Here is a 27,496-nt window from a genome sequence, read left to right as displayed (position 1 = left end):
GTATTCTGTCACACAGTGCCTCAGCCACTTGCCTTGCATTATCTAGCGCAGCTTAGGAGTTTCTCCTGTTCCCACAAGGCAAGTCACAGCACTATTCATCAATACTTTTAATATTACAAAGGTAAGATAAAATCCTACAATAGCTTTTGAACTCTGAAGAAAATTAAACAGAGAGCAATTAGAAAACAAATTCAAGTAGAAGCAAATGAGTTGTCCCAAACCAAGAAGCACCATCATCTTCCTGTAATGTTCACTGAAAACCCCTTCCGAGTTCCTGTTCACAATTTTTAATAACTAGAGGTGTTACCTAACACTCCATTCCCTTTTCATACCAAGCCCAACACTGGGTGAACTCTAAGGCTTACAGCTGTTACTCAAAGAATGAGAGTCACCCATCTGGTACTCCAAAGCAAATCCTTTCTACACAGCAGAGAAGTTCAAGCTAGTGGAGAGCCTTTTACTAAGCCTCTGGATTTCGATTTAAGTAACTTGACTTGAACAAGACTAACTGGTACGTAACTTGAATGAATCTTGAATGCAACACCATCTATCTCCGTCTTCTATTTTCTTTATCTTAACAGTAAGGCAGTTGACTGGACACAAGGAGCAGAGAACCCTTTCAGCAGCAGCAATGGGTAGCAGGGTTTGCCAAAAGCTATTAGCAGACAGTACCAGCTGTTATAGCCTTTATAACTAGGAGGAAGACACATGGAGCAAGAATCTCCAAATATCCAGTCAGTGCTAGGTTTGAAACTTTCCTCTGGATTGGTATGATTTACACTCAGAAAGCAATGATGAATCAAGAAACTCGATTCAAAGACAGAATTCAGTTTGAAAAGACACGAACAGGAAGCATTTTACTATTGCTTCTTCATAAAGTGTATCGAAGTAATTAGGAGAGCAAGAGAGATGCTGTGCATGTCATCAATGCAATCAGAAAGATTTTTCCACCCAAGAGAATGGACAGACTTCAGCCACGCTGATTCCTCCACTTCTGCCCTCGTGTGACTCAGCCAGCCTAATGAAACTTGCAAATTTGGCCAACAGTGCCGACATTAATATCAATGTGAGTATTAAAGGCCAATTTGAGAATATTAATAACACTGCAGCACCCATCAAATAGGCAATACAAGCTCCTGGAGAAAAATATCATATCAAGTTGCCTTCAGGAATTTATCAATTCCACTGAAATCTGCCAAACTCTCAACACACATGGAACATAATAAAGAGCCTTGCTCAGAAGGCATCTTCAAAGTTGACATAGAATTGAATCCAACCTCAAGGGACAGGTGCACCACACTGCAGAACAGCACTGTTGCTTAAAGAAAGGTGCTCAGGATCGCTTCATTGCCAGTTGTGTACCAGGATCCTCCTACATGAAATCCACCCATGAATAAGAAATGGCACCTGCTACTCTGCACTCTGGGGGTCCAAGTGAGTGTCCCTACACTCAAGGAGTCCAGTCCTAAAAAATAAACGCAAAATCCAACCTACTCCTGATACAATGCATCTTAAATTACTAAATACATTAAGAAGGCAACTCCCACCAAAGCATCACCTTGCTGTGCAAAGGCCAGCTGTCATTTAAAAAGCACTATACAAACTCCTTCAGGTCTACCCTTGGAATTGGGTTCTTTCATGTTCTTTCTCTCAGGTGGGATATTTTATGGCATTAGTATTTTACACCTATTAGTAATCAGAGTGTATTTGCTGCAAGAGCAGCAGGCCATCCACACTCTCCTCCAGACTCGCTTTTCCCATACTGAGCTGTCAGTTACTCTGACTGAGACAGCAGTTACTCTATGAGGGCACCTAAATCAAGCTGGATAGAATAGCAGTTCAGTGAAGGTTTCATGATGAGCTTATTCCCCTTCATTAGCAGCAAGTGATGTGTTTTCTAATTTTATTGCTCACGCATTAGCCAAAAATGCATTTGGCTGGCATTACATTTACAATAATGCTATTCGCGTATCGAAGCATTTCTTTTCAGTGGCCACAGATAGCAAGATGAATGTTTCTTGTTGCTCTTCCTTCTACTATAAGGATACATACATATTGAGTTATGTATAAAAGAGGATTTCTACAAATATTCACAGAGCTTACAAATTATTTCTTAGCTAAATTGGATACAAGGGACCTGTAAACTGAGTATTCAGATTCAGCAAGGTGAGTTATGAGGTTTGTTTTCCAGGAATAATGCCCCAAGGTACAGAAAAGAATTGTTTCAAAGATTGGAAGAGTGGTTTTGTGCTGCCAAAGACAGCTGTTCCCCAGAAAGTCACATGGTGCTGAAATGTGCAATGCTTTAGACCTGTTTATTGCATTTCTCCATATCCAACTCTACAAATCGAATTTTGCATGTATTCCTGTTAACAGTGCCTCTGTAATTTTTACTGAGTGCTCCCTACTTAAGGCATTACCATTTTTCTTATATTTTGTAAGATTTTATGTAACATTATATGGTGGCTTTTTTTCAGTTGTAAACCACTAGAACTTTCAAGTGTTGTTTTAAAACCTCCAAGGCAAGAAAAAAATCAAGTAAAGACAGTAAAATTAAGCTGCCCATCCATATTCAAAGTCAAGTACTAACATAATGTTTCAAACAAGGTTCAAGCATATTCCCGATATGGCCTTTAGAAGTTTACAAGAGTTTTGTTCCCCTAATTATTCTTTGGGGAGCACTTTTATAGAATTTATAAGAGCTCCAGGATGTCTGGTTGGAATGCATTACCACTGAACTGTTCTCTCCTTTGAGGATTTGTACCACAATGGGACCCCAAGTGATATCAACCAGTAATGCACAGTCTAAAAGAAAAATGTATCTGAGAAATATAGCTCCACTGTGAGACAAACGAAGGCTACTTCTCTCTCAGCCTCCCAGTGCAACACAGCATATCTCATGTGATTGAAGAAACATCTGGGTTTTATCTTAAGATTCCAAATATTTTTCTGTAGAGACACATACACACATACACAGAATGCAAGTGCTGCACAAGGCAATTTGCCATATTTATTGTTCATAGTAGGAAAATCCAAGACTTTTACATACAATACTATTTTTAAAAAATTTGTTGGCATTTTTGAATTTTATGTGTTAATTGTAGTGCTATCTTCTTTTTTTTTTCCAAATTCTCTTTAAAAAATATAAAAAGGCATTCAGCTTTTAACATTTTAAAATCAATATGCTCAACCTTGTAATGCAATATACTCATACACGGTAGCACTAGGGATCTCATTAGGCATTTTCCAGAAGTCTCCATGCAGCACTTAGTTTCACTGACTCTATCAAATAACATGTATAACTACAGGTCCAAAAGTAAGAACTGCTAAACACCACTAACTGGCATTTAATGATTTTTAAGACTACAGAAATATCTCTTTGTACTAAATGTTTTATACGACTACAAGTCAGTGTAGCTTTCTGCAGTTGCAAGATAAAACTCTCAAATCTACCAGAGCTAGAGGCAAAAAAAAAAAAAAAAAAAAAGAGAAAGAAAAAAAGACCCAGCTGCATAAAATATCTTAAGGTCAAGCTTTTTACATGTAAAGCAGCCGCAGCAAAATTATTCACATTCTTAGTACATAACTGACCAGCACAAAATTCCATGGAGAGGTAAACAATTCCCCCAAGAGAGCAGCTGCATCTTCTTCAGACTGGGAGCTACTGTGGGGAGGGAGAAGTGCCCACTGAGGTCCCCAAAACTGACAAGAAGCGTGAAGAAAAGACTGCTTCTGCTTCACGATAGTGCTTCACTTGAACTGGTCCTTCACTGTGCTCCATGAGAATAGAGAAGTGTAAAAATAAGTAAGTAAATAAATAAATAAATAAAAAATTGAAGCCAGTTGGTAACACACACTTTAATTGATGTCCTAGAAGAATGCTGTAAGCAGGAACCCAAGTCCAATTCAACACAGAAGAGTAGGGGGATAAATATTAGACAATATTGAACAAAACTGAAAGGAATACAGCTTTGCTTTATTGTGTAATTATTTTCAAAAGTGTACTTTGAAAGTGTAAAACTATTTCTTTCTAGGTTACCACATTATTTCTCAAATTGTCCTTTTTTAATCTGGTTTTTTCCTTAGCAGTATCTTTACTCAGTTCATCTTGATGTTACTTCTGTTGGCTACTGGCCAAGTGGCACACTTTATAGTCAAGACACACAGTACTAAAGAGGCATCTTTCTCACTCTGCTCCATTTACATGCAAAAGCTGTGAGATGTATTTTAGTTTGTTGTAAGAAAATAAATCTTCTGGGAAGATTTTCCTCAATGCCATCCCCTTAACATTAGAATCTTCTCACAAACCTGCCACTAGCCATCAATGAAATCAGCACAGCAATATGAAAAACGACCACATCAGCATTCATAACTTAGTATTCATTATATATCTTCCAGCTGCAAGTGTGTTGGCAGAAATGTCTGTCTTGTCCCTGGCTGCCTGTCACTGCTCCTCGTGCTGGAGGTATCATTTGCCTCCCTCTTGCCTGACCACCCTGTCGCCCACTTGCCACCAGAGACAGCTGGGTTAGCACAGATTTAGCTGTTGAAGCATTTTGCCCAAGTGAGTTAGGGTTAACTCCAGCAGCAGCTCCACTGGGGCAGTAAGACCTGGGTGAGAGGAGGAGTAAGATGAGACAGCAGTGAGCAGATGGCCCTCTCTGGAGCACAGCTGGAAGGAGGAGAGCACGTGAGCACAAGGCTGATCTTTCAGCATTTCCTCCGATGGTGGATGACAGCCAAGGCAGCTGCCACCACTCTCAACTTCTCTGCTCCTTTCTGTGCCTCCCTGCCGTACCCCTCAATTGTGCTCATGTCCCTCCCCTCATCCCCAAAAAGTTATTTTTAAGCGGGCTCACTTCCCCGATCAGTCACCGCTCAGCTCTGCAAACACCGTGCTGGCACAGCTTGCGAGAGTGAACTGGGGAGGAACAAGAGGGAAGACCAGTAACTCTGGCAGCAACAGCAAAAGCTGCTCTCCAGGAGCCCCAGCCCAGGAGTCTCCTCTGTTTCCTTCACACCAACCTACAAACTTCCCAGGTGAATGGAATATGCTTGTGATATCTCAGACCATAAGGTTTTTCTTATTTTGTTTCCTCTGTGCTGCCTTAAGAAAGTTTTTAATTGCCGTATTTTGTGTGTTGGTATCATATTAAGTTTAACAAGCTATTACCTCTTATTTTTGCAGTTATCACCTAATATTTCAAGGCAACAACAGGACATTTTGCAGAAATACATTTGAACATTTAAAAATATATAGCCAAGGGGAAATAGTCTTACATGACAGGCTATAAATCAACATGTTAGACAAGTAATTTTAAACCACAGGAGGAAGAAAAAAAATCTCACTGTATCAAGCCAATAAAAACCCTCTAACACTCTAGAATATATTGGACCTATTCCACAACAACTATATTTCTTACAAAAATACCGCGTTTTGAACTTTAAAGAAGTCTGAACTTGATTAAACTGAAACAAAGGAGAGGGAGGAAAGCAGAGCAAAGTACATGATTCCACTCATCCTTCACAGCTGAAGTCTGAGGAGGAAGTTTGAGAAGGTTCAAACAGATGTACTCTCTTGAAAAAGTCAGTGTTGACACATTTGCTTAGTAGTTCCCAGTAATGTTAGCAGTATATCAGTATTCCTCACCTCTCTCCTTCAAGCCTTTACTCTGACTTTTAGAAGACTTGTTTTCCAATGCTCTCAATCCATATCACTTGACAGGAGAACAACTGTTTTTCAGGCTTCATTATTATTAAGCTCAATACTGGGCCCAGGATTGTTTGGGTAAAAAAGCCTCCTCAGCAAGTTCACTGATGACACAAAGCTGGGAGAAGGGGCTGATACCCCAGAGGGCTGTGCTGCCCTTCAGAAGGACCATGATAGGTTGAAGAGATGGGTAGAGAGGAAGTATCTGAAATTCAACACAGGCAAATGCAGGATCCTGCACTTGGGGAGGAATATCCCCATGTACAAGTAACAGGCTGGGGGGCTGACCTGCTAGAAGGCGGCTCTGTGGAGAATGACCTGGGGGTCCTGGTGGACAACAAGCTGTCCAGCCAGCGCTGTGCCCTCATGGCCAAGAAGTCCAACAGAATCCTGGGGTGCATTAGGAAAGGCACTGCCAGCAGTTTGAGGGAGGTGATCCTGCCCCTCTACTTAGTCTTGCTGAGGCCAATCTGGAGTCCTGTGTCTAGTTCTGGGCTCCTCAGTACAGGAGAAACACGGAGCTCCTGGAGCAGGTCAAGCGGAGGGTGGCAAAGGTGATTGAGGGACTGGAGCATCCCTCTTACAAGGGAAGACTGAGGGAGTTGGGCCTGTTCAGCCTTAAGAAGAGACAGCTGAGAGAGACCTCATCAATGTATACAAGTATCTAAAGGGTGGGTGTCGAGAGGATGGGGCCAGGGTCTCCTCTGTATTACTGAGCAATAGGACAAGAGGCAAGAGGTACAAATTCATACACAGGAAGTTTCAACCGAACATGAGGAAGAAGTTCTTTACTGTAAGGGAGGTTGGACCAGATGACCCACTGTGGTCCCTTCCAACCTTACCCATCCTGACCAGATGACCCACTGTGGTCCCTTCCAACCTTACCCATCCTGTGATTCTTATCATCACCATTATTATTACAGCACATGCTCAGCTCCATGAATGCTATTCAAAGACAGCAATGTTTCTTCTAAGAGCTTTAAGGGTGCAAAATACTAAGAAATCAGTAAGAGACAAGTGATCACTTCTTCCTTGAGAAAACATATTCTTAAAATTGAGGCCTACAGCAAAATCCCACTAAGCAAAATTTTTCTTTAATATTTCAGAAGCAGAATGAAAACTGGCCATATGTGCTTTAATGGGGTAACATTACCAGTAACAAGCACAGCGCTACATGGCATGGGAGGCAGGATTCATAATTCAGAGTTCCAGAAACTAAGAGACTACTGCACATTGTTGAGCCTCAATTTCTGCATGAAGTAAAAAAATACAGTTTCTCTGCACCTGTTCAACAAAGCTGCCAAAGGTAAGGATATATGCCTGGTTAGGCAATCAAGTTCCAACTTCCTAAATTTCCCCTAGGAGAATTGGGTGGAGACAGTACTCCTACTGGTTTCTAACCTGTGTGCACATTGCCAAGTACTGTTAAATATGTCATTGCATCATACCACACTGCAGGTTCATGGGAAGATCTGTGTTTGTGTACTTTAAGCATGCCAAACCCGAAACACAGCTAAGGCTCCATGGCAATGACACATGGAGACGGTTCCCTATATTTTGATAATCACATTCACTCTACACTGAGAGATGGTCTTGGAACAGTTTCTTCAGCTCCAGGGAAATGATCTTTCCTCACTTCCACTGTGTGTGCATCTTACTTGGGCCTCCAGCTGTGTGCACACTGCTTTGGATAGTGCTGTGAGATGCAGAATCACAGATGCAGTGACTCCTGAACAGCAGTTTTCAAGAAGTGGTTCCAAGGTCAACATTCACTTCCTGTAATAGGCATTGTAACTGTCTATTCCTTTTCTCCAAGGCATCCATCAGCATTTAAAACTGTTGAGATTACGATTAATTATTTTTAATCAAGCTTTCCAGTGTCTGCCACCACCTTCAGAGACTGATTAATCAGAGAGGCCAATGATATTGAAGCTTAGAATTATGTGTATTCACAGACATACATACATATAAAATTATGCATGAAAATCTGCATTCAAGCTTTTTTTTTTTCCACAAATGAAATGTGCAGGATTTACGTTTCAGAACATGCAATAGCTGAGATGTTGGAACTATCCAAAGTACTGCCATGCAAAGCAAACAGTAATATAGTCATAGCAGTTCCATATGCAGCCCATTACTTGAATGACTATAATGATTCTTATATATCAATTTTAATAGTCAGTTTTCAACTTACAGCTTTTCTCTGCAAAAGGGAAGAACTAAAAATCTAGACTAGAAGTACTCTAACCTGTAATAATCTGACAGCCTACATTTTAAATAGGATCTATATCCTAAAAGCCAAATGAGCTTTCAGTGAGTATTACAATGCTCCCAGCAACTGTGTTCTCAGCAACATGGCCTCAATACTTGTGACTGCTGCTTGTTCTAGAACAGATGTATTAGTCACATAATCTGACCAGTGGATGTTTAGGATTGTATGGAGACAGCATTGATGGAAGCGTTCTAGGAGATGCAGGTAGTGGCAGTAGATGACCCATGATTCGAAACCATATAAAAGAGTAGACAGCACTATGGCTCTGTAAACATTGATCCTGGTACTTTTCTTCAAGTGTTTATTACACCATACTCTTTTATGGAGTTTTCCATGTTGCTGAGAACACAGCTGCGCTGGGCAGGGCACATCTCAAGGATGAAGATCTTGCTTTATGGTGAACTTGCCACCGGCTTCCGCAAGAGAGGAGCCCTGAAGAAAAGATACAAGGACTCCCTGAAACAACATCTCAGCCTTGGCCATACTGATCAACATAGCTGGTCTACTCTGGCCTCAAATTGGGAGGCCTGGAGACACACCATCTATGACGCTGCCGTTTCCTTTGAGAACGCACGCAGGATCACTCTTGAGGAGAAAAGGCAACGCAGAAAGAATCGTGTCTTGCAGAATATACCACCTAAAGAGTCTTTCTGCTGTGCCTTCTGCAATCAGACATGTCTATCTCATATTGGCCTCATTAGCCACCAGCGTGCTTTTAGCAAATGTGGATAGAGCCTTCCTAAATCTTCGCTCACGAAGCCCAGCCATGAGCTGATGACAATGCTCCCATCTAAGTGATCTCTCTGGCAAGCAACTTTGCATTCTCTCTAACCTGAAGTGTATGGGCTGTGACCAGCAGCTGACTACTCATTTACTTCTGCTCTGAACCCATGTTTTCAATACAACCTCAAGCTCTCCTCTTGAAGAATGTTAAGCAAGCAGACAGTAAGAATGACAGAGATATTTACACAAACAATAAAACCACTAAATATCATTTCCTTTTATCTTCTCTGTACTCCAGCCTTCTTGCATTCCTATGCTAGAAAAATCAGTTCAGGTTGCAATGCCTTCTGGGTAGAGACCTCATCTTTTTTGCAACGATGTTGCACCACACAGCTTCACTTCAATGTGAATGTATCAGTGGCTTTGTATTTGATTATCACTGCAATGCAAATGTGAAACCCGAAGTGAACAGTAAAACTCCTGTTAGTAGATTTACACTGGTAACACTATCCACATCACAACCAAGGTTTTCCCAATTTCTAACATGCAAGTCCTAGACCAAAGATCTTGTTCTGTCAGGACAGGTACCATCATGGTTTTTTATAATGCTGTTAGAAATTAATGGAAAATTCTGTGGACACTAACATCGTAATTTAGCAAAGAAAGAGGGAAAATACCAGGTATGCTACAAGTTACAGGAATATCTCAACTGGTTATTAATTATCACATAAAGCTGAGTTCAACTCTCTGTGTAATCTGAAATCCATGCTACAAATATTAAATTGCCACAGATATGAACATATTTCCATTTAAGACCAAAATCTGTGCCAAACCATAAGTCTAAGTAAATGGACTTAGCATGTGTGCATACTGGTGGAACAGGAGGACCATTTTACTGCTCAAAATAAGCAGCAAAGCACTGGCTTGATGAAATCACTAGGAATTTTACTCCTGATTCCAGTGAGGGCAGAATTTCAGCTCAAGACTCTTCATAATTTAGCACAGTGGGGCTGGGGATACGATCCCAGTCTAGATATATGCCCAGTTGATCTGAAATCCCAAACCACTCTTCCCAGCTGTCTCATCTCACTGCATTCTGCACAGCAGTGCTCAGGGAACAGAGACGGGTTCTACCAGAAACTCAGACAGCGCAGGCTCTTCACATTTTGTCTTTTAACACAAGCAACCAAGGGACCCCCTGTTGCTGCAGGTGGGGTCTGAGGAAGGAGGACACTGTTACTCAGTAGCTGATGAAATGAAATGCCTCCCCACCCCCTGCAGCACTTCCTGCAATGCTCCATACACTAAAGTCATACACCACTACAAGCTGGATCGCAGCTCAGTGCATTCCACTGCACTTTGTCACGCTTCCCTGACCAAGACTATGCCAAAAATTACTAGCTTTAACAGTTCTCTGGTGAGTAAAAGAGCTTTTGCAACTCTGAAACAGAGCTGAGTTTTTAATTCATGTTAGATCTGCTTTTCTGTTCTGAAGGAACATTTTTAATGCTGCCTTGTAATTCCCCTTCTGTGCTTTTTTCTTACTTCTGTAGTGACTTTTGTGAAGATAAAGAGAAAATTCAAGCTGACTAGTTTTAAAAGGCTTAAAGAGACCTCTAAAATATGACTGAAGTAAAAATACGAACTTGCAAAATACAAAAATGAAAAAGATCCACATATTCATATAAATCTAGAAATACATGGTAATAAGATTCACAAGGTTACCACAGAGAACAAAATCCAAAGTAAGACAGACTATCTAAATCAAGCATGGAGCAACATTATCCAGAATTTTCACCTTTACTGTTTATGCAGTACCCAGCTGAGCACAAGCTTGGAATACAGACTGCTCCTGCAAACATCCCTTCGGTCAGATACTCTAAGCACTTCCAGCTGTAGACTATGCCCTAAGAAACTTTCCTTTGTAATCTTTTATTCAAAACCCATGCCTACAATTACTGAAAGGACACGATTATTAGAAAATTGTAAAACTAACCTAAGTATTTAACAGAGTAAAGTGCTCATTATGCCAGTGCTTGATTCCCCTCTCTAGCGGAAGAATACTGGCATGATGCACACGTACCCAAAAAAGGGATCCCACTTCTCTCCAAGCCAGTCAGCTTTGCTCAGCACATCAAGAACTGTTGCTGGCTCCAGCCCATTTTTGGAACAGAGCATTTCACTATCAAATCCCATCTCCATGCTGACCTGGAAACATGCCTGCCCCGATTTCTCCTTGCGTATGGAAATAATAAAGCTATTTTTACACGAAAAGCAAATCCTTTATTTTCTCAAAGGCAAGAACAGCCATCGCAACAAGCATAGAAGCCAGGTATTCAGAAGAGAGGAGGGTGTTACCTGGAAGTACAAAAAGCAATTAAGCCTTGTGAACAGAGCATGTGGGCAGAATAAGGGCTTAAGCATGGCTTTAGACAGAAAGCACACAAAAACACTGAAAAGAGACTGGGGAGGAGGAATGCAAGGTAACCAGCAGCTTTTAAGTTCAGTAGGCTGGGAAGGTGGGGAAGACTCCTCTGCAGTGACCATCAGCTACTGCAAGCAGCAGGTACACACTGTGGGGGTCACTGGTGGGAACCCTGGTGTGCAGAGAGCAGCTTGGGCTCAGGCTTCTGCTTCTTCAGCAGAGCTGAAGAAAAAGGACTTTCCCAACACCCAGCATGATCCCTTCAAGGCAGATACTCCAGGTAAAACAACCAGTTTGCTACTAATGGCTGAGCTCAGCACTAGCACTTCTGTGAGCCCCCCAAGTAAATTTCAAAAATCATACTCTCTCCTCACACACCCAGTTACTGGTTTTTAGCAGGGGCCTCATCCTTGTTACGCTTCCCATTTGCCCTCATCATTGTTAGTTCCATTAAGCCTCTTCCCAGACTGGGAAACCACAAAACTACTATGTGAATGTGGCAAAACTAACTAGATCTGTGGTCTAGTGGCAGAGTTTTCCCCAAATTCATGGCCTCAACAGCTTGTGTGCAAGGAGGGCTGATGGTGCCCTGCTAGTCTGACTCAGGGTTTTGTCTAATGCTGGACAATAGTCCTACTTCACAGTAATGAGAGAGAGGAAGAGAAGGAAGTTTTATGCACAGCAGAAAGCAGGATAACTGGCTTCCCCTAGTGAGATGTAGATGCTGTACTAATGCTACAGCTGCTGTTCTTTGGCCTGTGTAGGGCAGGGTGATGACTGAGTTCATACTTCGCTACACAGCAATGAGCTTGGGACCACAAATGCTTCTGCACAAGGCAAGAGAAGAAAATGGTTCTTTGCAAAAAACTAAGGAATCCTGTTAAGCATGTAGCATTGCTATTTGCCCAAAATAGCGTTCCTGGAGGTGCTGAACACACAGCAGGACGTTCTGACCTTCCTAGGAATCTGGAATAAAGCAGGTCTGCCTCCAAACCAGAGCTGTGCCTCAGACTCTCCCTCCTGAGCAGCGATGTTCCAGGCTCAGGGGGCAAGAGATTCTCCCTGGCAGCAAATCTGAGCACCCATTTCTTCTTAAGCGAGGAGCAGGGCCTGCAACAGCAAGTTCTCAACCTCCACCTTACAAATCACAGGGAAGTTCCTGGAAAAATTTGTTGCAAAAGGTTTTACAGCACCAAAGTACTACTGAAAAATACATTTTTTCTAGGTTACTTTGATGCGGTTAAGAGCCCTGAAGGTTCACTTCTCAGTAAACAGAGAGGTGAGGGGTGGGGGGAGGCACACCAACGCAAATGAAAATTCTTGTGGTTTGCTTTTGAATTTTCTGGCACTTCCCAGCGAGGTCCTGCTTTTGTAGTATGGGGAACTGGCTCATCATGTGCCCTGGCAGAGACTGATGACTTTTGCCCACTTGCCCCAAAGACCTAGGATCTAGGTCTTTGATTTGCACTGTTGAACACTGCACTAACATCTTCTCTCCACTATTTGCATGACTGCAAGACCACACATTTCACAGGTTCTTCATAAAAAACCTTCAAGAAAGAACTCAATGAACCTAGTGCTTGCACTAGAGAATATAACAAAAACATTTTCTGAAAGGGAGAGATGGCCAAGGTGCAAGAAATGATCATAGAAAGGAAATAGAAGTGAGTTTCTAGCATAACAACTGCTGGAGCACCTGAAAGAAAAAGAAAAATTCCATCCTGCCCCAGCATACAGCCAGCTGGTTGCTACCAGCACATCGCACAGGCAATCAGGGGATCACTTAAAATACAATCAAGAAACTGTGCTGGACAATCAGAAAAAAAGAGGCAAGATGGAATGCACATCTCTGGAGAAAACTACTGAGAACTTGTTTGGAGCCAGGACAAAAAATATCCCAACACAGAGTGAATTTGTCTTGATTCAAAGATCTCTGTCATATGGCCACAACTTTTTACAGTTTTAATTGGGAAAACCAGATAGGGGTTTTTTGTAAACAAAGATACCCCACACACATTAGTATTTCCAAGGTTCCAAATACATTGTTTAAATTACATTTTATACATCTTTATCAGGCTGACATCTGGCAGGATAGTGGAATGAACCCATTGACTGTGGCAAAGCTGGAAGAAAAGTATGAATGGGGCACATGACTAGTTCAAGCACAGACTACAGAGTCCTGATAATGAAGGGAAGAAAAGATGCAGAAACGAAAACATATGGGGTGTGCTGGCAAAGTCCCATTACAGTTGCATCTATAATTCTTTAAGATGCCACATCAAATCTAAAAACATAATGCTGAATTCTATAAAAGACTTATTTCTTAATAGTTTGCCATTATTAAAAAAATCAATTCATTTAGGGTATTCAGAGGCACATAGAGAAAGGCCTGTAGGAGGTGTTGAATATTAGTCATTCAAACCTTTGGAGCAGAAAAAACAATGCCATATCATAACAGGTAAAGAAAGGAAGGTATAGACTTAAACAGCCTTGAAGATATGTAAGAGCTGATAGAATGAAGAACAAAACAAACAGGGAGGGAATTAAACTGCAGATCAGCAACAGTGATCTCTGAGTCTCTGCTGACATTTTCTTCTGTTTTGAAATAACCCCCATCCAACGGATTCATAAATGGTGTATAAAATCCAAATGTATGTAAGGAGTAAGAAACTGCATCTTTGCATGCTTCAGATTAAATGAGTAATTAACAAATCTTGCACTGGAGTAATGAAGGATATAGAAAACAGTTGCAAAATGCTTGATCATGCAAGCAACATATATTTAAATCTCAACATTTTTCCATTTACACTGCATTTATATTTCTCTATGTACATAGAAGACAGTGTGTGTCACAGTAACAGTTTCACATATGCACACATACACTGATAACAATTAAACACAAAGCAGCACAGAATATAGTTATTTTCACAGACTGTCCTTGCCATAGCCATTACCTGATTCACAAAGTTAGGGGTACACAGCGTTCTTTGGCTTCAGCCTTCTGAAAATTAACTGACCTAGAAATAAATTTTTTTAAAGTATTTTCATATCCTCTCCCATTCTCTTCATCCTTTGCCTCCCTGGGGAAATATTTTTAATTACTTGGATTCACTCAAAAGGAAGAGCACAAGTTTCTCATCAGGAAAAATTCATCCTTCACTCTGCAGGGAAGCAGAACACAGCCTCAATCATTAGAATCTTGTTTACTTAGACTAAAAAAGAAATCTTCAGTGCAGTACCAAATCCTATGGATTAAGTTCTTCACAAACAGCTGGTACCATGCAGACACTGCAGGCATCATAACACATTTATGCATATATGCATCTCTTGGGTGAAACCTAATTTCTCTGTGTCCATTTGTATCCGAGAAGTTTCTTGTGGACCACCAGTGACAGTCCAGGTGGCAGGACAAGACCATTAGAATCAAACCAGTTTTGCTGTGCCGCAGTCGTAACTGGGAGACTCCATCAAGCTGAAAGAACAACCTCAAGAGAAGCTGCCAAGTAATATAAAGTCAAAAATATTCCAGCAACAACAGTATTTTGGGTGACCTGCAGCAGATGTGTAGAGCAGGCAAACAGCAAGAGTTTGACTGGTTGACTTTCACTAGGCTTTTATTAAAGCATCTTCTGAAGACTGGAAATTGGGATCACTCTCAAGCCTGGACAATACAAGACGCTACTGCTAGTGCAACTCCACAGACCACAATATCACAGCAACTTCAGCCTCTTATTTGGTAATCAGAGATGTTGTTAAATTTAATTTATTTTTTTCCCAAAAAGATAGCAAATGATGAAAACTTAGAATTAAGGACCAGCTTTTCCTACCCTAAGCCTCAGACCCAAGCAACATAAAAATGTCAGATCTAAGCTACACTCACAATTAGGTTATGAACATAAGCAAAGTTGAATGTATTTCACATACTACACACATGACCTATATAAAGATAAGGCCCAAATTGATACAAACATCTGTAGCTTTAAGCAAACATTGTGTATCTGTGCCTTCTTGATTTTACTAGGGCAAACTGCATTTGTTCCAGCAGAACGTGATTGCAGAATATCTACTCTAGAGTAGCTGTGTCCATAGTGAGGCAGCTTGCAATCCAGCCAGAATTCTTTCCTAAGTCAAAGAAAGGAAAACCTGGGTCTACCCAGCTGTTTCTTAAGAGAGATTCAAGGCAACGGTGGGGAATTAATGGACATATGGACATATCCACTACATGAGAAAAACAGCAGCTTCTACCACCAAGAAAAAAGACATGAAGGTCTCATATCTCTCCTCATCTGCTTTAGACAGCACTGCACACATGCATTTGCAAGTCACAGAAACAGGCAGTACCCCAAGGAGCAAAGACTGTAAGCACTGGAACCTGATTTTTGGAAGTTTAGGGGGGCAAATGGACAACACTCATGGGACATGGACATTCCACAGGAGTCACCACACAAGCCGCTGCTGAGCAGGATTTGAACTCTGGGCCCTTGGGAGCGCCAACAGGTTGTGGTCTGCTTGAGATGGGGGCACAGCAAGAAAAAAATGGGGAAAAAGGAATGGTCTTGTAAGTTACTTAATGGATATTCGCCCATGCTTTAGGAAAAAGAAAATTAATAATAATAAAAATCACACCACAGAAATATGGCACATACCTCTATATCACATGAGAAGTAGCCATGGACTTTTATTTGCATTCTATTGATATTCAGTTGGAAATTTTAATATATTTTTTTATTTAGTTTAGCAACTACCAGAAAAGCATTCCTAGGTTGAACAAAATAAGTTCTAAATGCACATCTTGGATTGCCCCTAAAGCATGCAAAAGTTTTGCATCCAGTGCTACTGAAATCTCTCTAAGTTTAAAAACATCATTCAATTTTTTTGAGAAAGAAAAAAAAACCCCACAGACAACCAAAAACCACTCAGACCCCAACAGAAGAAATGTTATTTTTAAGTCTCGTTTTAAAATCCCACTGGTTCCTCTCAGATACAAGCTGAAAAGAACAGCAGAGATTTAGGCTGAGAAAAACAAAAAAAAACTGCAAAAGGAACAGTTACACCCTACTACTATTGTGATATCAACTTCCTGTTAAAATAATAACGGCAATCTTCACTTTTGGTCACAAGGGCTTTTTTATTCACAGACTGAAGTAAATGCTTATGCAGAATTTTTAGTGACTGTGAAGAAGCCATTTCCTTTTTTATTAAAAAAAATCCACAGCTCAACATTCTCCTGGCAATTAAATTTTAATAAATACTATTTAAGTATCCAATGCAAGTTAATCCTGTACCCTGTTACAGCAAGACATAATTTTAGACTTTTATATTAACTCCCAAGCTTCTACAATGTTTATCTGATATGAGAAGTAGGGAAGCACTGGTTTAACATAACTAAGATTCACATTTATCTACAGTTGAAGTCTGGCATCTGATTCCTGTTCTGTCATTTCAAACATAACCCTACTACCAAGAGGTAATTTATTCTACAGTTAGATAAAGAAGAAAGGAGTCCAACAGGAATAATGGGCAGAGTTTAAAACATACTGTAGTCTTGTTCAGTGCCATATTACTGACCATCTGCCACAAAGCCACATCTTGTCAAGGGAAGGAGAACATTCAATCATTTATTATACTGTTAAGGAATACTTCCACCACTATGAAAACTCTGAGGGAAAATACTTTTCTTCCTTCTGCAGGACCAGCATACTCCAAGCCATGCTCATACAGAACAATATCAAGAACCCCTTCCCAAATACATTGTGGGAGTTGTGACATGATACAGAGAATCTAAGTATATTCACTAAGTATCATCAAGAAGTGACAGCAACACAGGTAGTCTGGAGACAAGGAAAAGGGCTTAGGAGAGAGAGGTGTCAACAGGTATCAGCTCAAAAGCAATCCTCGCCTCTTGCTTTCAGCCCCTGGAAAGCTATGACTCACTTTTTTTCTGAAGCCACTAAGAACTGAAATGACTTAAGGCACTCACTTCAGGCATATTAGTGGGAAAACACATTCCGTTACAATGCTCTGATGGAAGAACACTGGATTATACTGGAAACTTCTCAGAAATGAGAAAAAGGTTGAAACCGAAAAGAGAGGTGAGAAAGAAAAAAGTATAGGAAAAGGTTATGAAACAAGCTCTCAAAACACCTAGTAAAAAGAAGGCAGTGAACAACTTACCTTCAAATGAGGGATGCAAATGGAACACACAGGAGACTGCTGGCCTGAATTACCAGATCTATTTCAGTTGCTAAAATAAAACCTTTCTCCTGCATTCAGCAGTAAGTGCCCTCATTTGAACATCCCTTTTTTCTTCCCTGTAACCCAAGAATACTTATATCCTCCTGACCTACAACATAGCTTGTAATGACTCTTACCACCTTTAATGTATGTCCCACAGAATAACCCAGGCAATCTTACAACAGCTCATTCTTCAGTCATTTTTCATTAACAAAATAATCGGAACAGAAACACCCAGAGAATGAGTAAGACATTCATCCCGGAGGTTTTGGTAAATAGCTGGGCAGGCAGAACTCCTAATGCAGGTAAAGTTTACCCAAGCAGAACACAAAATTTTGTTACATGACAGGCCAATGTTATGAAATTAATTCCCCTGTTTGCTCAGAGCTGTTACAAAATTTGTTGCCCTTCACCTTGAATGCAAGCTGTCTTTTTGGACTTGTTCTCTTAACAAATACATCACAACAGATATACTACGCCAAACCTTTAGTAAACTTGTTACTAAAACAAAACTCTGCATTGTATTTGCTTCCTCTCATCACTCCAACAATATGATGAAAAGTCATACTGCTCAGTAACACACTGCTAGATGGCACAAGGATCATAGGTGCCAGCATGACCTAAAAATCCTATATAAAACAGCAAAAACAGAATAGAATTTCAACCCACCCCCCCTCTACAAACTGAATTCCATTAATTCAGTGTAATACAGATGACAATTTGGTTAACTTGATATTCTTAAGACACACTACAGTATTCACAGACACAATTCCACTTCCTTGAAAGACAATATGATTAGTGATCAATGGACAGCTCCTCCCCTTCAGAATGTCCTGATATTAGCACAGGTGGGGTGTACATGTTTTACTACAGATATATTTTAAAAAGCCTCTGAGAAAAAAGAAGTGTAAGAACTTTCTCACCTCACATATTCATAGTTGTACAGTGGATAGCATGTTACTGGGGGTACATAGCCTATAAAAAATCTTAAAACATGATTTTTTTTCTTAAAAACAGCTGCCCAAACAAACCACATATAGAAATCTTCACCCAGAAAAGGCACTATTGCTCAAAGGAAAGTTTGCTTGAGGGAAAGAAAAAAAAAAAACACAAAAGTGACAAGTGTGTAACGTTCCACAGTTCATCTAGAACTGCTGCAGCCCACTCTAAGTTACAATGTCAGTGGCTGTTTATGCTCTAAGGAAGTACAGTAAGTACAGTACAGCCCATTCAGGTTGCTGGAATGTCACTGATCATATGCTCAATTGCATCTATTCATTAGAAAAATTCAATCCACAACAGCAGCTGCATTTACCACCACACCCCATACGCCAAACGCCATCCAGTTGCCCCAGGTGATTCCAGCGGTTTACCATCCCACAGGACAGATGCTCCATGCTCTTGTCCCTCTACAGTGACTGCAAGTTACACTTCCAAGACCGAGTTTTATTTACTAAAGAATGGTGTATTATGAGTGCTTTTGGCTTCAAGCTTTTGCAACAAAAAAGATCTGGTCTTTAGTAGTCATGTTCTACGAGTTTCAAAACTATTTACGCTGCACTAATTATTTTTGATTCAAACGTGCTAAACAATTACTGTTGAGAAGATGACTTAAGCAAACAACAGCCAAGTTACTCCATTTGTTTCAGAAAAACGATGACTAATTATGCATGTAATTTTGTTCTTTATCTCTTTTAAAAAAAAAGTGGGTAATTCTGGCTTCTTTCAGGTCAACTGCAAAGTCCCCATTAAGTTCAGGGGACCAGATCTCACTATAAAATCATAAACTGCACAATGGCTGAAAAATAAATCTTTCTGAAAGAATATGGGTCATTTAAAAGGACACTGGCAGCTTTCTAACCAATTAAAAAAAAAATCTGTTTTCACATGTAACACCTACAACAACTGTAACTGAAAGACACAAGAATTTGGTATTTAATTCATGAATTACACCGCATTTCATATACTTGTTAAGTTTACCAAGCGGTTTATAGCTGATTTCCTGGCTATGTGAGTCTTTCACAGAGCAACAGTAAAGTATTAAAATGTTATGTTTCCTTTTTATTTAATTAAACCAATTTCAATTTCATCTTAAAACTTAGAGTCATTTAGGCAGAACAGGTTGCTACAAACCCTAATAAGCAACATCTCTTGTAAGATGTAAAATGGTTGTTGTTAAAAGCTAACTATACCATATGAGTGGAGCTAGTAAGAGTAATAAGTAGAAGTATCCTTTCCCTAGCCTCTAAAATTTGTCTTCCTTCTCAATTGCCACTGCTTCCCTTCGCTCTTCCCAAAGTCCTTATTGTGGCCTAATAGACAGACTGAAAAAAAATCCTGATCCTTGCATGGTGTCCACCACAACAGATTACCCACAAGGTTAGGATTACTTTTCAGTGTTCCATCTAGAACATCAAAAACCATCAGCCCAAATTCAACTTGAAAATGGAGTTCCCGTAAGATCATATTGAATGTTATAGCTATCCATTCATTCTTCACAGCTTCCTAGAACACCCACAATTAGAGTTTCTTACGACAAATTGCCAACTTCAGGAGGCTCACAGCTGCTGAACAGTTGACTTGTGTACCATGAAGCAGGATGGGGAGGTGTAAGATCTTGTACTCTGCAGACTTGCAGTAGAGTAAGGCTCGAGTAGACCATTAGCTATCCATGAACTGAAATCTTTAACCTCAAAACCTCTGCTCCTGGGATTTGAGGGCGAAGATGGGCTTCAATGCCCATTTATCAACCTCACACTAGCATTGGGTTCAGAGTTATATAAAACCATCCCCAAAGAAAGTGAAGCTGCCTTCAGTTCTCCATCAAATCAGAGATCTGTTAGCTACAGGGCTACAGAAGATGTCCATGTGGTAGGCATTTAAAGACTTTGATTCACAAGCAGGGACAGGGTAGCTTGGGATTAATAATTTACTAGACATCATGATCTGAAACAGTTCGGCATCTGATTCAAAACAGCTCAGGAAGGGAAAAAAACTAGAGAGAGTAATCAAGTCTGTCACCCTACACCATGCCATCCCCAGGGCCAGATACCATTCAAACCATCTCAAGAGAATCCATTCATTCACAGCCCTTCAGGACAGCCAACCTTCATACGGCCTGGACTCACATTAGAAAACCCAGCATTTCTAGCCACAGGATTCTGGTCTTGAAATCTCTACCTGGACTCCAGCCAAATGTGATCTGCTTATGCCTAGAGCTGAACGCCAAACACGGCTAAGGGATAGGCCCAATAATGCCACCTCAAGGCAACAAGTCAACCTTGAGAGAAATGCTAAATATGAGGATGGAAGGATCACAGCCAATGAGTAGGGGGAAAAAAGAAAACAACCAAAAATGTGCAGACAAATTTAAGGAAGTATCAAAAATCTCCACAGCAGAGTCAGAACTGGGCTCAGTGCTCTATAAGAAGCAATATCATTGTATGAACACTGAAGTCAAAATAGCTAAATATATAAAAAACTTTATAGTCCATTACACCTCCTTAAATACCAAGAGATTTAACAGGTGGTCAGATATTTCTGTTTTATACATTGGCTTAACACTACTGGGCTGTAGTGTGCTCAAAGTACTTTCCAAGATTTCAGTCCAACAAGCCTGTTCTATGTGTGAACAATTTGTCCGTGTAACCTACCAAACGTGCACTTCCAATCCAGAATCCAGCTGTGCTCATTTAACCTTGGCTCATACACACAGGGAATGTTCTCATCCTAAACAGCTAGGGAACTCTAGAGGGTAGAGTTCTAAAACACACTGTTTTCATGGCGTACTTAAGACCAGAGAAAATCCTTGGTTCCTCCACTTAAATAATTCAGTACAGCATCTTGGTTCGCTGGACTAGGAAGTGTTTACTTGTACTGCAGCCCTTCTCATTGCATCTGCAATCTACTCTAGCTCTGATTACCTGGCATAGCATAAACGCCTTGGAATAGAAACAGCACCAATTAGTATTTATGTAGCTCCAGGGAAATGCACCCTGTTTACGATAATGCTTGATGTTAGTTTTGTTATACAGATTCAGAACATGATGTAGGAGAGTCAAGAGACTCACACTGTCATGACTACATGGAGGCTAAGTTTTGAAATCCAGGAAATGCCACTGAAAGCACTCTGGTTTTAAATCTCTCCAATTTAAATCAAGGAGTATAAATGGAAATGTTTCAGCTTGTCAACAACTGCCATTTAATCACATGGAAAAAAAGTTGTTCCTACAACAATCAGAATCTGAGCACTTTGTCTCTAAAAAAGCAAAATTTTGAACTGTTGTTGGACAGAGGTGAAAGTCGATACCAACACTGGATGCACAAGCAAGATGAAGGTAGATCAACACAAAAAGACTGTGTTCTGCACCAAGTGAATGGTCTTTGAATTAAGAAAACATTCTAGTATCAATCCTAGAATGACCAAAAAAAAAAGAATTACCTCTACAACCTGAGCAGGGCTACCACCTCTTAATAGTAGGAGAGAGGTGAGGAAGAACAGGTGTGTACTGAACCACTGCTGTTTGCTGAACATCCGGCCAATTCCACCTGCTTCTGGCCAACAGAAAGGGAGTTTCTTCAAATACCATACACTGTCAATTCTTACAGTTGCTTCTGACAGTGAACAGGGCTTAGATCTGCTAGACAAAATTCCACCCTATTACTCACAGCTGTTGCAGAGAAAAATGAAGAACAAAAAAGAAGAAATAAGAAAAAATAAGGCAAGTTACCCTGTCTTATATATCAACTGAAGAAATCATAGAAGAATCCTAGAGGTCACCATGACTGTCTTTAACATGAATTAATCCCAAACTAGGCACTTCTCTCAAAAGGAAGTCCATCTACTCTGCTAGTCATACACGACTGCCAGAGGAATTGGTGCATTTCTACGATTCTATTATTTTGACAGCCACCATCAAAATCCTTTCTTCAATCCTGAGTGTAAACTTGTTTTGACAGCAGTGACATTCCCCCCCTCCCTCCAAACTGGTACGTACCTGATCACAACCTGCATTCACCAGCTCTTGGAGCATCTGCCTGTTCACTTCAACAGCTGCTGTGGCGCTCGACTCATTAGCAAAGGGGAGCAAAGAATATCTAATTTCCCGCAGAGCTTTCTGATATGGTCCAAACTTGGGCGTTTGTCTCATCTGCTGCTGCCTTGCAGCATCCTTCCCTATTAAAATCTTAGGGTCCAGAGAAGTTTCACTGCCTGGTCCAATAGCCAGTCCCTGACCTGAAGATTTGGATGGCTGCTTTAAACCTTCTCGAATCTCTTGTAACCTTTGTCTGCTGTTTCCAGAATATGTCGTAGCAGGAAAAGTCTTTGGCCTCATTGTTAATCCAGTTTTCTCTGAGCATAAATACAGCTTTATGCTTTGTTTTTTTTAAATTATTTCAAAAAAGCGTCACTTGATATTTTCAATTTCTTGTAAACATAATCCTTTGAAGAGAAAAAGGCAAAATTCTCAAGAGATTTCTGCCAATGTTTTACTTCAGCTCAAAATCTTCACATTTCCTACAGAAAACGAAAATCCGTGGAATCATCATTTTGCAGACCGACAGTGTCTGAAACAAAAGAAAACAAAAAGTACATGGAATTAAGTTGATAGTGTGAATGCCTCTGAAGGGACAGCATGACAATTAATCAAGTGAAAGTGAATCAGTTTAACCTCTTAAGCCGTCACAGCTGGATACCCTTTAATGATTTTCACTTTATCTGTTTTCAATAACAGGATTCCAAAAGGCCTTCTCAACATAATCAATAGATAATTCATTTTTCTTTTAAGTTTAATTTTCAAAATAAATTAAAATAAAACCTCCAAAAACTACAACATTTAAGAATTTTACAGTACCTAACTGTGGCAAGTTTCCCACCCAATTGCATAACCAAATCCTGGAGAAGCCTATGCTATTTCATAATTAGGGAAGAGTATGCTCATGAAATGTTTTTTTCCTCACTTAATATTTTGTTTGTTTTACACTAGCTGAGCCTAGATTCAGAAGTTTATGAAGAAGATTTATAATGGAAATATTGATGACTCTAACCATAGCAACTTCTAGTATTTCAATAACAAAGCAAATAACAGAAAGACAAGATATTTTGCCTTTCCACATGAATATCTTGGCAAAGCCTGAAGGTAAGAATTCTCCCCAGAGCCGGAAGGACGAAGGGGGAAAAAAAAAGGAGGGGAGGGGGTATATGATATTTCATTAGCTGTGCCTTATAGGGAAGAAAGGGAAAAGAGGGGTAAACAGAGCTACACAGTAACAGCAGAAGACAAAGAACCAGAGCAGATAGCATCCCAACACAGGAAAAAAAAGACTCTGAAACAGCTTTATGCACCTCTTCTGACATGCAGCAGAGAACAACTATGCAGCTGAGCTACTGTGCAGCTTGTGATCCCTGTGTAGCACAAAGTTACACGAATTCTACCTTAACTAAGTTTTCATACATCACCGTCAGAAACATTAAATAATGGTGCATTTGGAACAGGATTAAAGACAGCTTAATCAGAAATGTCATCTAGCTATGGGCGCTGCCTATGCAAGTTTGCTTCTGCTGCTGCCATTAGCACTTGTAAAGTGACTTTGAATGGTGTTCCAGCCACTGCGCTGGTAAAGTAAGAATTCTGCTCAGTTGTTTTCAAATGGCAAATACTGTCAAGGGTAACACACTGCATGTTTCTCTCCGTCACTCAGAAGTTGACTGCATTTTTTTTTAAAGGTTCTTTGCTTCTGATCATACACATTTGTATTGAAAAAGAGTTTCTCCACAAAGTATTGTTCTTTATTTTCACATGCTCACATTAAAAAACTTCACTGTGACAGCCCTTCCTGTGACAGCTATAGCATTTCCCAACAAAATAACTATTTCCATACATTTACCATTAGTTCTCGCTGCCTAGCAAGCAGCTTACTACTGTGAAGGCCAAGAGAAACACATTCACCTCTGAAGCCCATCACCACTTCCCTATCAGCACAGAGTCCACTTCAAGCTTTCCTCTACAACCAAGGACTGAAATGCAGCAGTGAAGTCAGACCCAAGACTCTTCTGGGATGGTTCACCAGTTTGAAATGCAGGAGCATAGACTAATCACTCAAGATTAATCCATGTCAACCTTCTTTGCTACGATTTAAATGCTCTGTTAGCTAAAAAACACCTATAATGCATTTGAGGTGTTGAGCTCCTCCACTTGGTACTCCCTACAGATATCCACCAACACTAACTCATCGAGGAATGAGAGTGACATAAATGCCCACATGCATACTGGAAAGGGTTTGCCACTTGTTTTAAGGGGAGTGCTAAAGCTGTTCATCTAGATTTTGATGTTTCCACAAATCAGCTATTAGTCAATAACAAATCAAGCTTTCATTGTCCTAAGTGAAAACAAAAGCAACTGCAGGATCCTAAGAACAGAATTTTTTCTACTTGGGTAGAATACAGCCCTGTTAAAAAAAATAAAACACAATAGTATTGCAGTCTTCTTCAGATTACATCATAACTAGCTAGTGCTTAGAAGATACAGAGCAATTAATTAGTCTATAATTGTCTTTCTTTTCCTGACAGCAGCAGGCACCATATGGCTGCGTTTAGGCATCTGGGTTGTTCTTCCTTTTCAGTCCCTGTGCCAATCCTCAGGCCTTGGACACGCTGGGAGAGCTTGCAAGACCCCCACCTTTTCGCAGCAAAAGACTGCATTCCCACTTACACACATACTTCACATAAAGAACTTCTGCGACCTTTAGCCTAAGGCCAAGTCTAATAATGCTGGGTCAAACCAGCTGGCAACTTCCTAGGCTTACATCTACAATACTGCTAAACCAGAAAGAAACACTGGTCGTTCAGACAGTATGAATGAGAGCAACAACAACAGTAAGTAGTGGAGCTAAGTGCAAACCTGTTTCATATTTTGCAGGGCTTTTTTTTTTTAAACTAAATATGTAAGATAAGCCAAGAAACTGGAACACTAAATATTACAGATGATTTACAAAGAAAGACAAGCTGCCTGCTTTTTAAAATCTTCCTGTGATTTGCACTTTTAGTAAAAAAATAAGATGACTGTATGTTTTAAAATATATGTGGAGTGTCTCATTCTGTCTAAGCATTTCTGACTGTACGTCTGGATTTGGATAACTCCAAATCCTTCTAATCTGCACCTTGCCTACAGCATGAATGTATCAATAGCCTTCCTACCATCAGGAGAAATTATTTTTCAGAATTATTTTTGAGTTGTAAGCCATTCTGACTAAACAGTGTTCAAATCTTTTCCAAAATATTATATGTTCTGTACTAATTAGAAGCTTGCCATCACCCCGAAGATACGACACTTCACATAAGTACAGCATTACTTCAGTTGCATCAAGTTAAACAATTTCTGAGCAATAGATTATTTTGCTTCATTTGAGAAATACCTATAGCTGCTCTGGCAGCAACCAACCAACCACACTGACATTATATGCTGATGCCTGTTGTTCCAGCAGCACTATCTATTCACTCTCCTGTTTCTTAATTCACCAACAGGCTGCGTGTGCTAGTGGCTCTGTGGAGCTGGGACACAGACAACAAACTAAAGCTCGCCTGAGCCAGTGAGCTGTTTCCCTGTGCGGGTACCGGCGTCAGCTGAACTAGCACTCACTGCAGAAGGAAAGAGTTTTAAGAAACTGCTACAACAGCCTTCCCTCTCTCAATTTACGGGTATTGCTTTGGGGGATTTTTTGATCAGAAATTCATGGAAGCAGGGACCGTCCACTTTGTATTGGAGGTCTATGATGGGGGGAAGCGTTTCAGAGATTTCATTATCATACAAACCGTGCTTCTCTTTGTAAACGGGCACACGGTAAAAGTGAAAACAACTGAAAAGAGGATTCTCCCCCAAACGATTCCTCCTCTCCTTCCTCCTGCTAACACAACTGTCCAGAAGTAACCCTGTGCCCGTGTCCCACCGCCAGCCACAAGCGCTGGCCCGACGCAGGGTTGTGGGAAAGAGCTCACCTTCCCCACGCACAGCAGCCCGGCAGGGACTGATCGCAGGACCCGGACACTCCAAATGAGCCTTTTCTGCGTCATTTGCGCGAGTGCCTTTCCCAGGGAAAAGGGGTATTTCAACACGCACACCGCTCACGAGGCAGCAGCGAGGGTGGCGAAGTGCTGGATTTTGGCAGTGACCTTCAGCTGACTGGGAACAGCGCGGCCCCCGCCGCGGCCAGACGGGACCCCGCGGGCTCTGGATGCCCCCGCCCGGCTCCCCCCGGCCCTCGCCCCCCGCGACACCCGCCCGGCGGGCTCTGCTCAGGCGGGGCGCCCCCCACGCCCGCGGGCCACCGGGAGCACCAGCCCCTTCTCCGCCAGCCCCAAACCCACTCCTTGCGCGGGCGGAAAGCTCCCAAAACAAACTCCGGCCATTTATGAGCAGCTCCGGCCTGCTGGGGCAGAGGCCTCGGACAGGCGGACCCTCACCCCCCTCCGCCAGGGCCGGGCTGGGCTGTCACACGGGTGTGCGGAAAATGTCGGAGGGTGCGGGCAGGACGCCCAGGCTGCCCCCGGGAGGGGACGCACACACGGGACGCTCACTCCCGCTTCGAGGACCGACCCACCTCCGCTCCCCCCAGCTCCTACACGGGACTTTCCCCTCCGCGCACACAGTTCTGGGGGATGGGGGGCGCTCACACCCGGGGCTGAGGGGGAACTCGCGCCCCCCGCGCCCCCTTCGCTCACCTCCCCGGGGCGCCCGGCGCCGCCGCTGCCCCTCTGGGGTGGGCACGGCGCGGCTCAGCGGCGGCGGCGGCCGCGGCGGCGCGGGCCGTTCTCCATCCTCCCCCTTGGCCGTCCCGGGCGCCGAGTGCGGGGCGCAGTCGGGACATTCGCTACATTGTTGGCATTCCATTCGCGCCACGTGACTCCGCGGCGCCCGCGTCATTCCACTCCCCTCCCGGCGCATTCCAGCGGGGGGAGGGGCTTCCCGGGCGGGAAGGGCTGTCGCACCCTAGGGGGACCGAGGCGGCGCGGGCCGCCTGCCCTCCGCCCGCGGGTCCTTTCGGGGCGCCCTCCCCTGGGTTTACAAGCAGTACAAAGCGACACTTTTTCCCCCTCACAAAACCCACTCCACTCACAGCAGCTCCCGGCTGGGTT

The 27,496-nt window shown here is 41.7% G+C and overlaps 1 protein-coding gene across 3 annotated transcripts in view; it reads right to left on the bottom strand.

The window, feature by feature from the left end:
* The window catches only part of LATS2 (large tumor suppressor kinase 2), a 50,482-nt gene extending 23,257 nt beyond the window's left edge, over nt 1–27,225 (bottom strand). The window contains exons 1-2 of one of the 3 annotated variants that reach the window (XM_027652605.1): nt 27,083–27,225; nt 22,362–22,932 (exon numbers count right to left, since the gene is read on the bottom strand). In XM_027652605.1, coding sequence (XP_027508406.1) covers nt 22,362–22,700 — 339 coding nt within the window. In that variant the 5' untranslated portion in view covers nt 22,701–22,932; nt 27,083–27,225. Of the gene's footprint in view, nt 1–18,287; nt 18,411–22,361; nt 22,933–27,082 lie in introns of those variants that run through there. The other 2 variants (XM_027652587.1, XM_027652595.1) reach the window with 2 other exon arrangements.
* Between the last annotated feature and the right edge of the window lie 271 nt (nt 27,226–27,496).

Source organism: Corapipo altera, unplaced genomic scaffold, assembly GCF_003945725.1.
Source record: "Corapipo altera isolate COAL_440 unplaced genomic scaffold, ASM394572v1 0, whole genome shotgun sequence".
Taxonomy (NCBI): domain Eukaryota; kingdom Metazoa; phylum Chordata; class Aves; order Passeriformes; family Pipridae; genus Corapipo; species Corapipo altera.
This window is presented reverse-complemented; position numbering and strand designations above follow the sequence as displayed.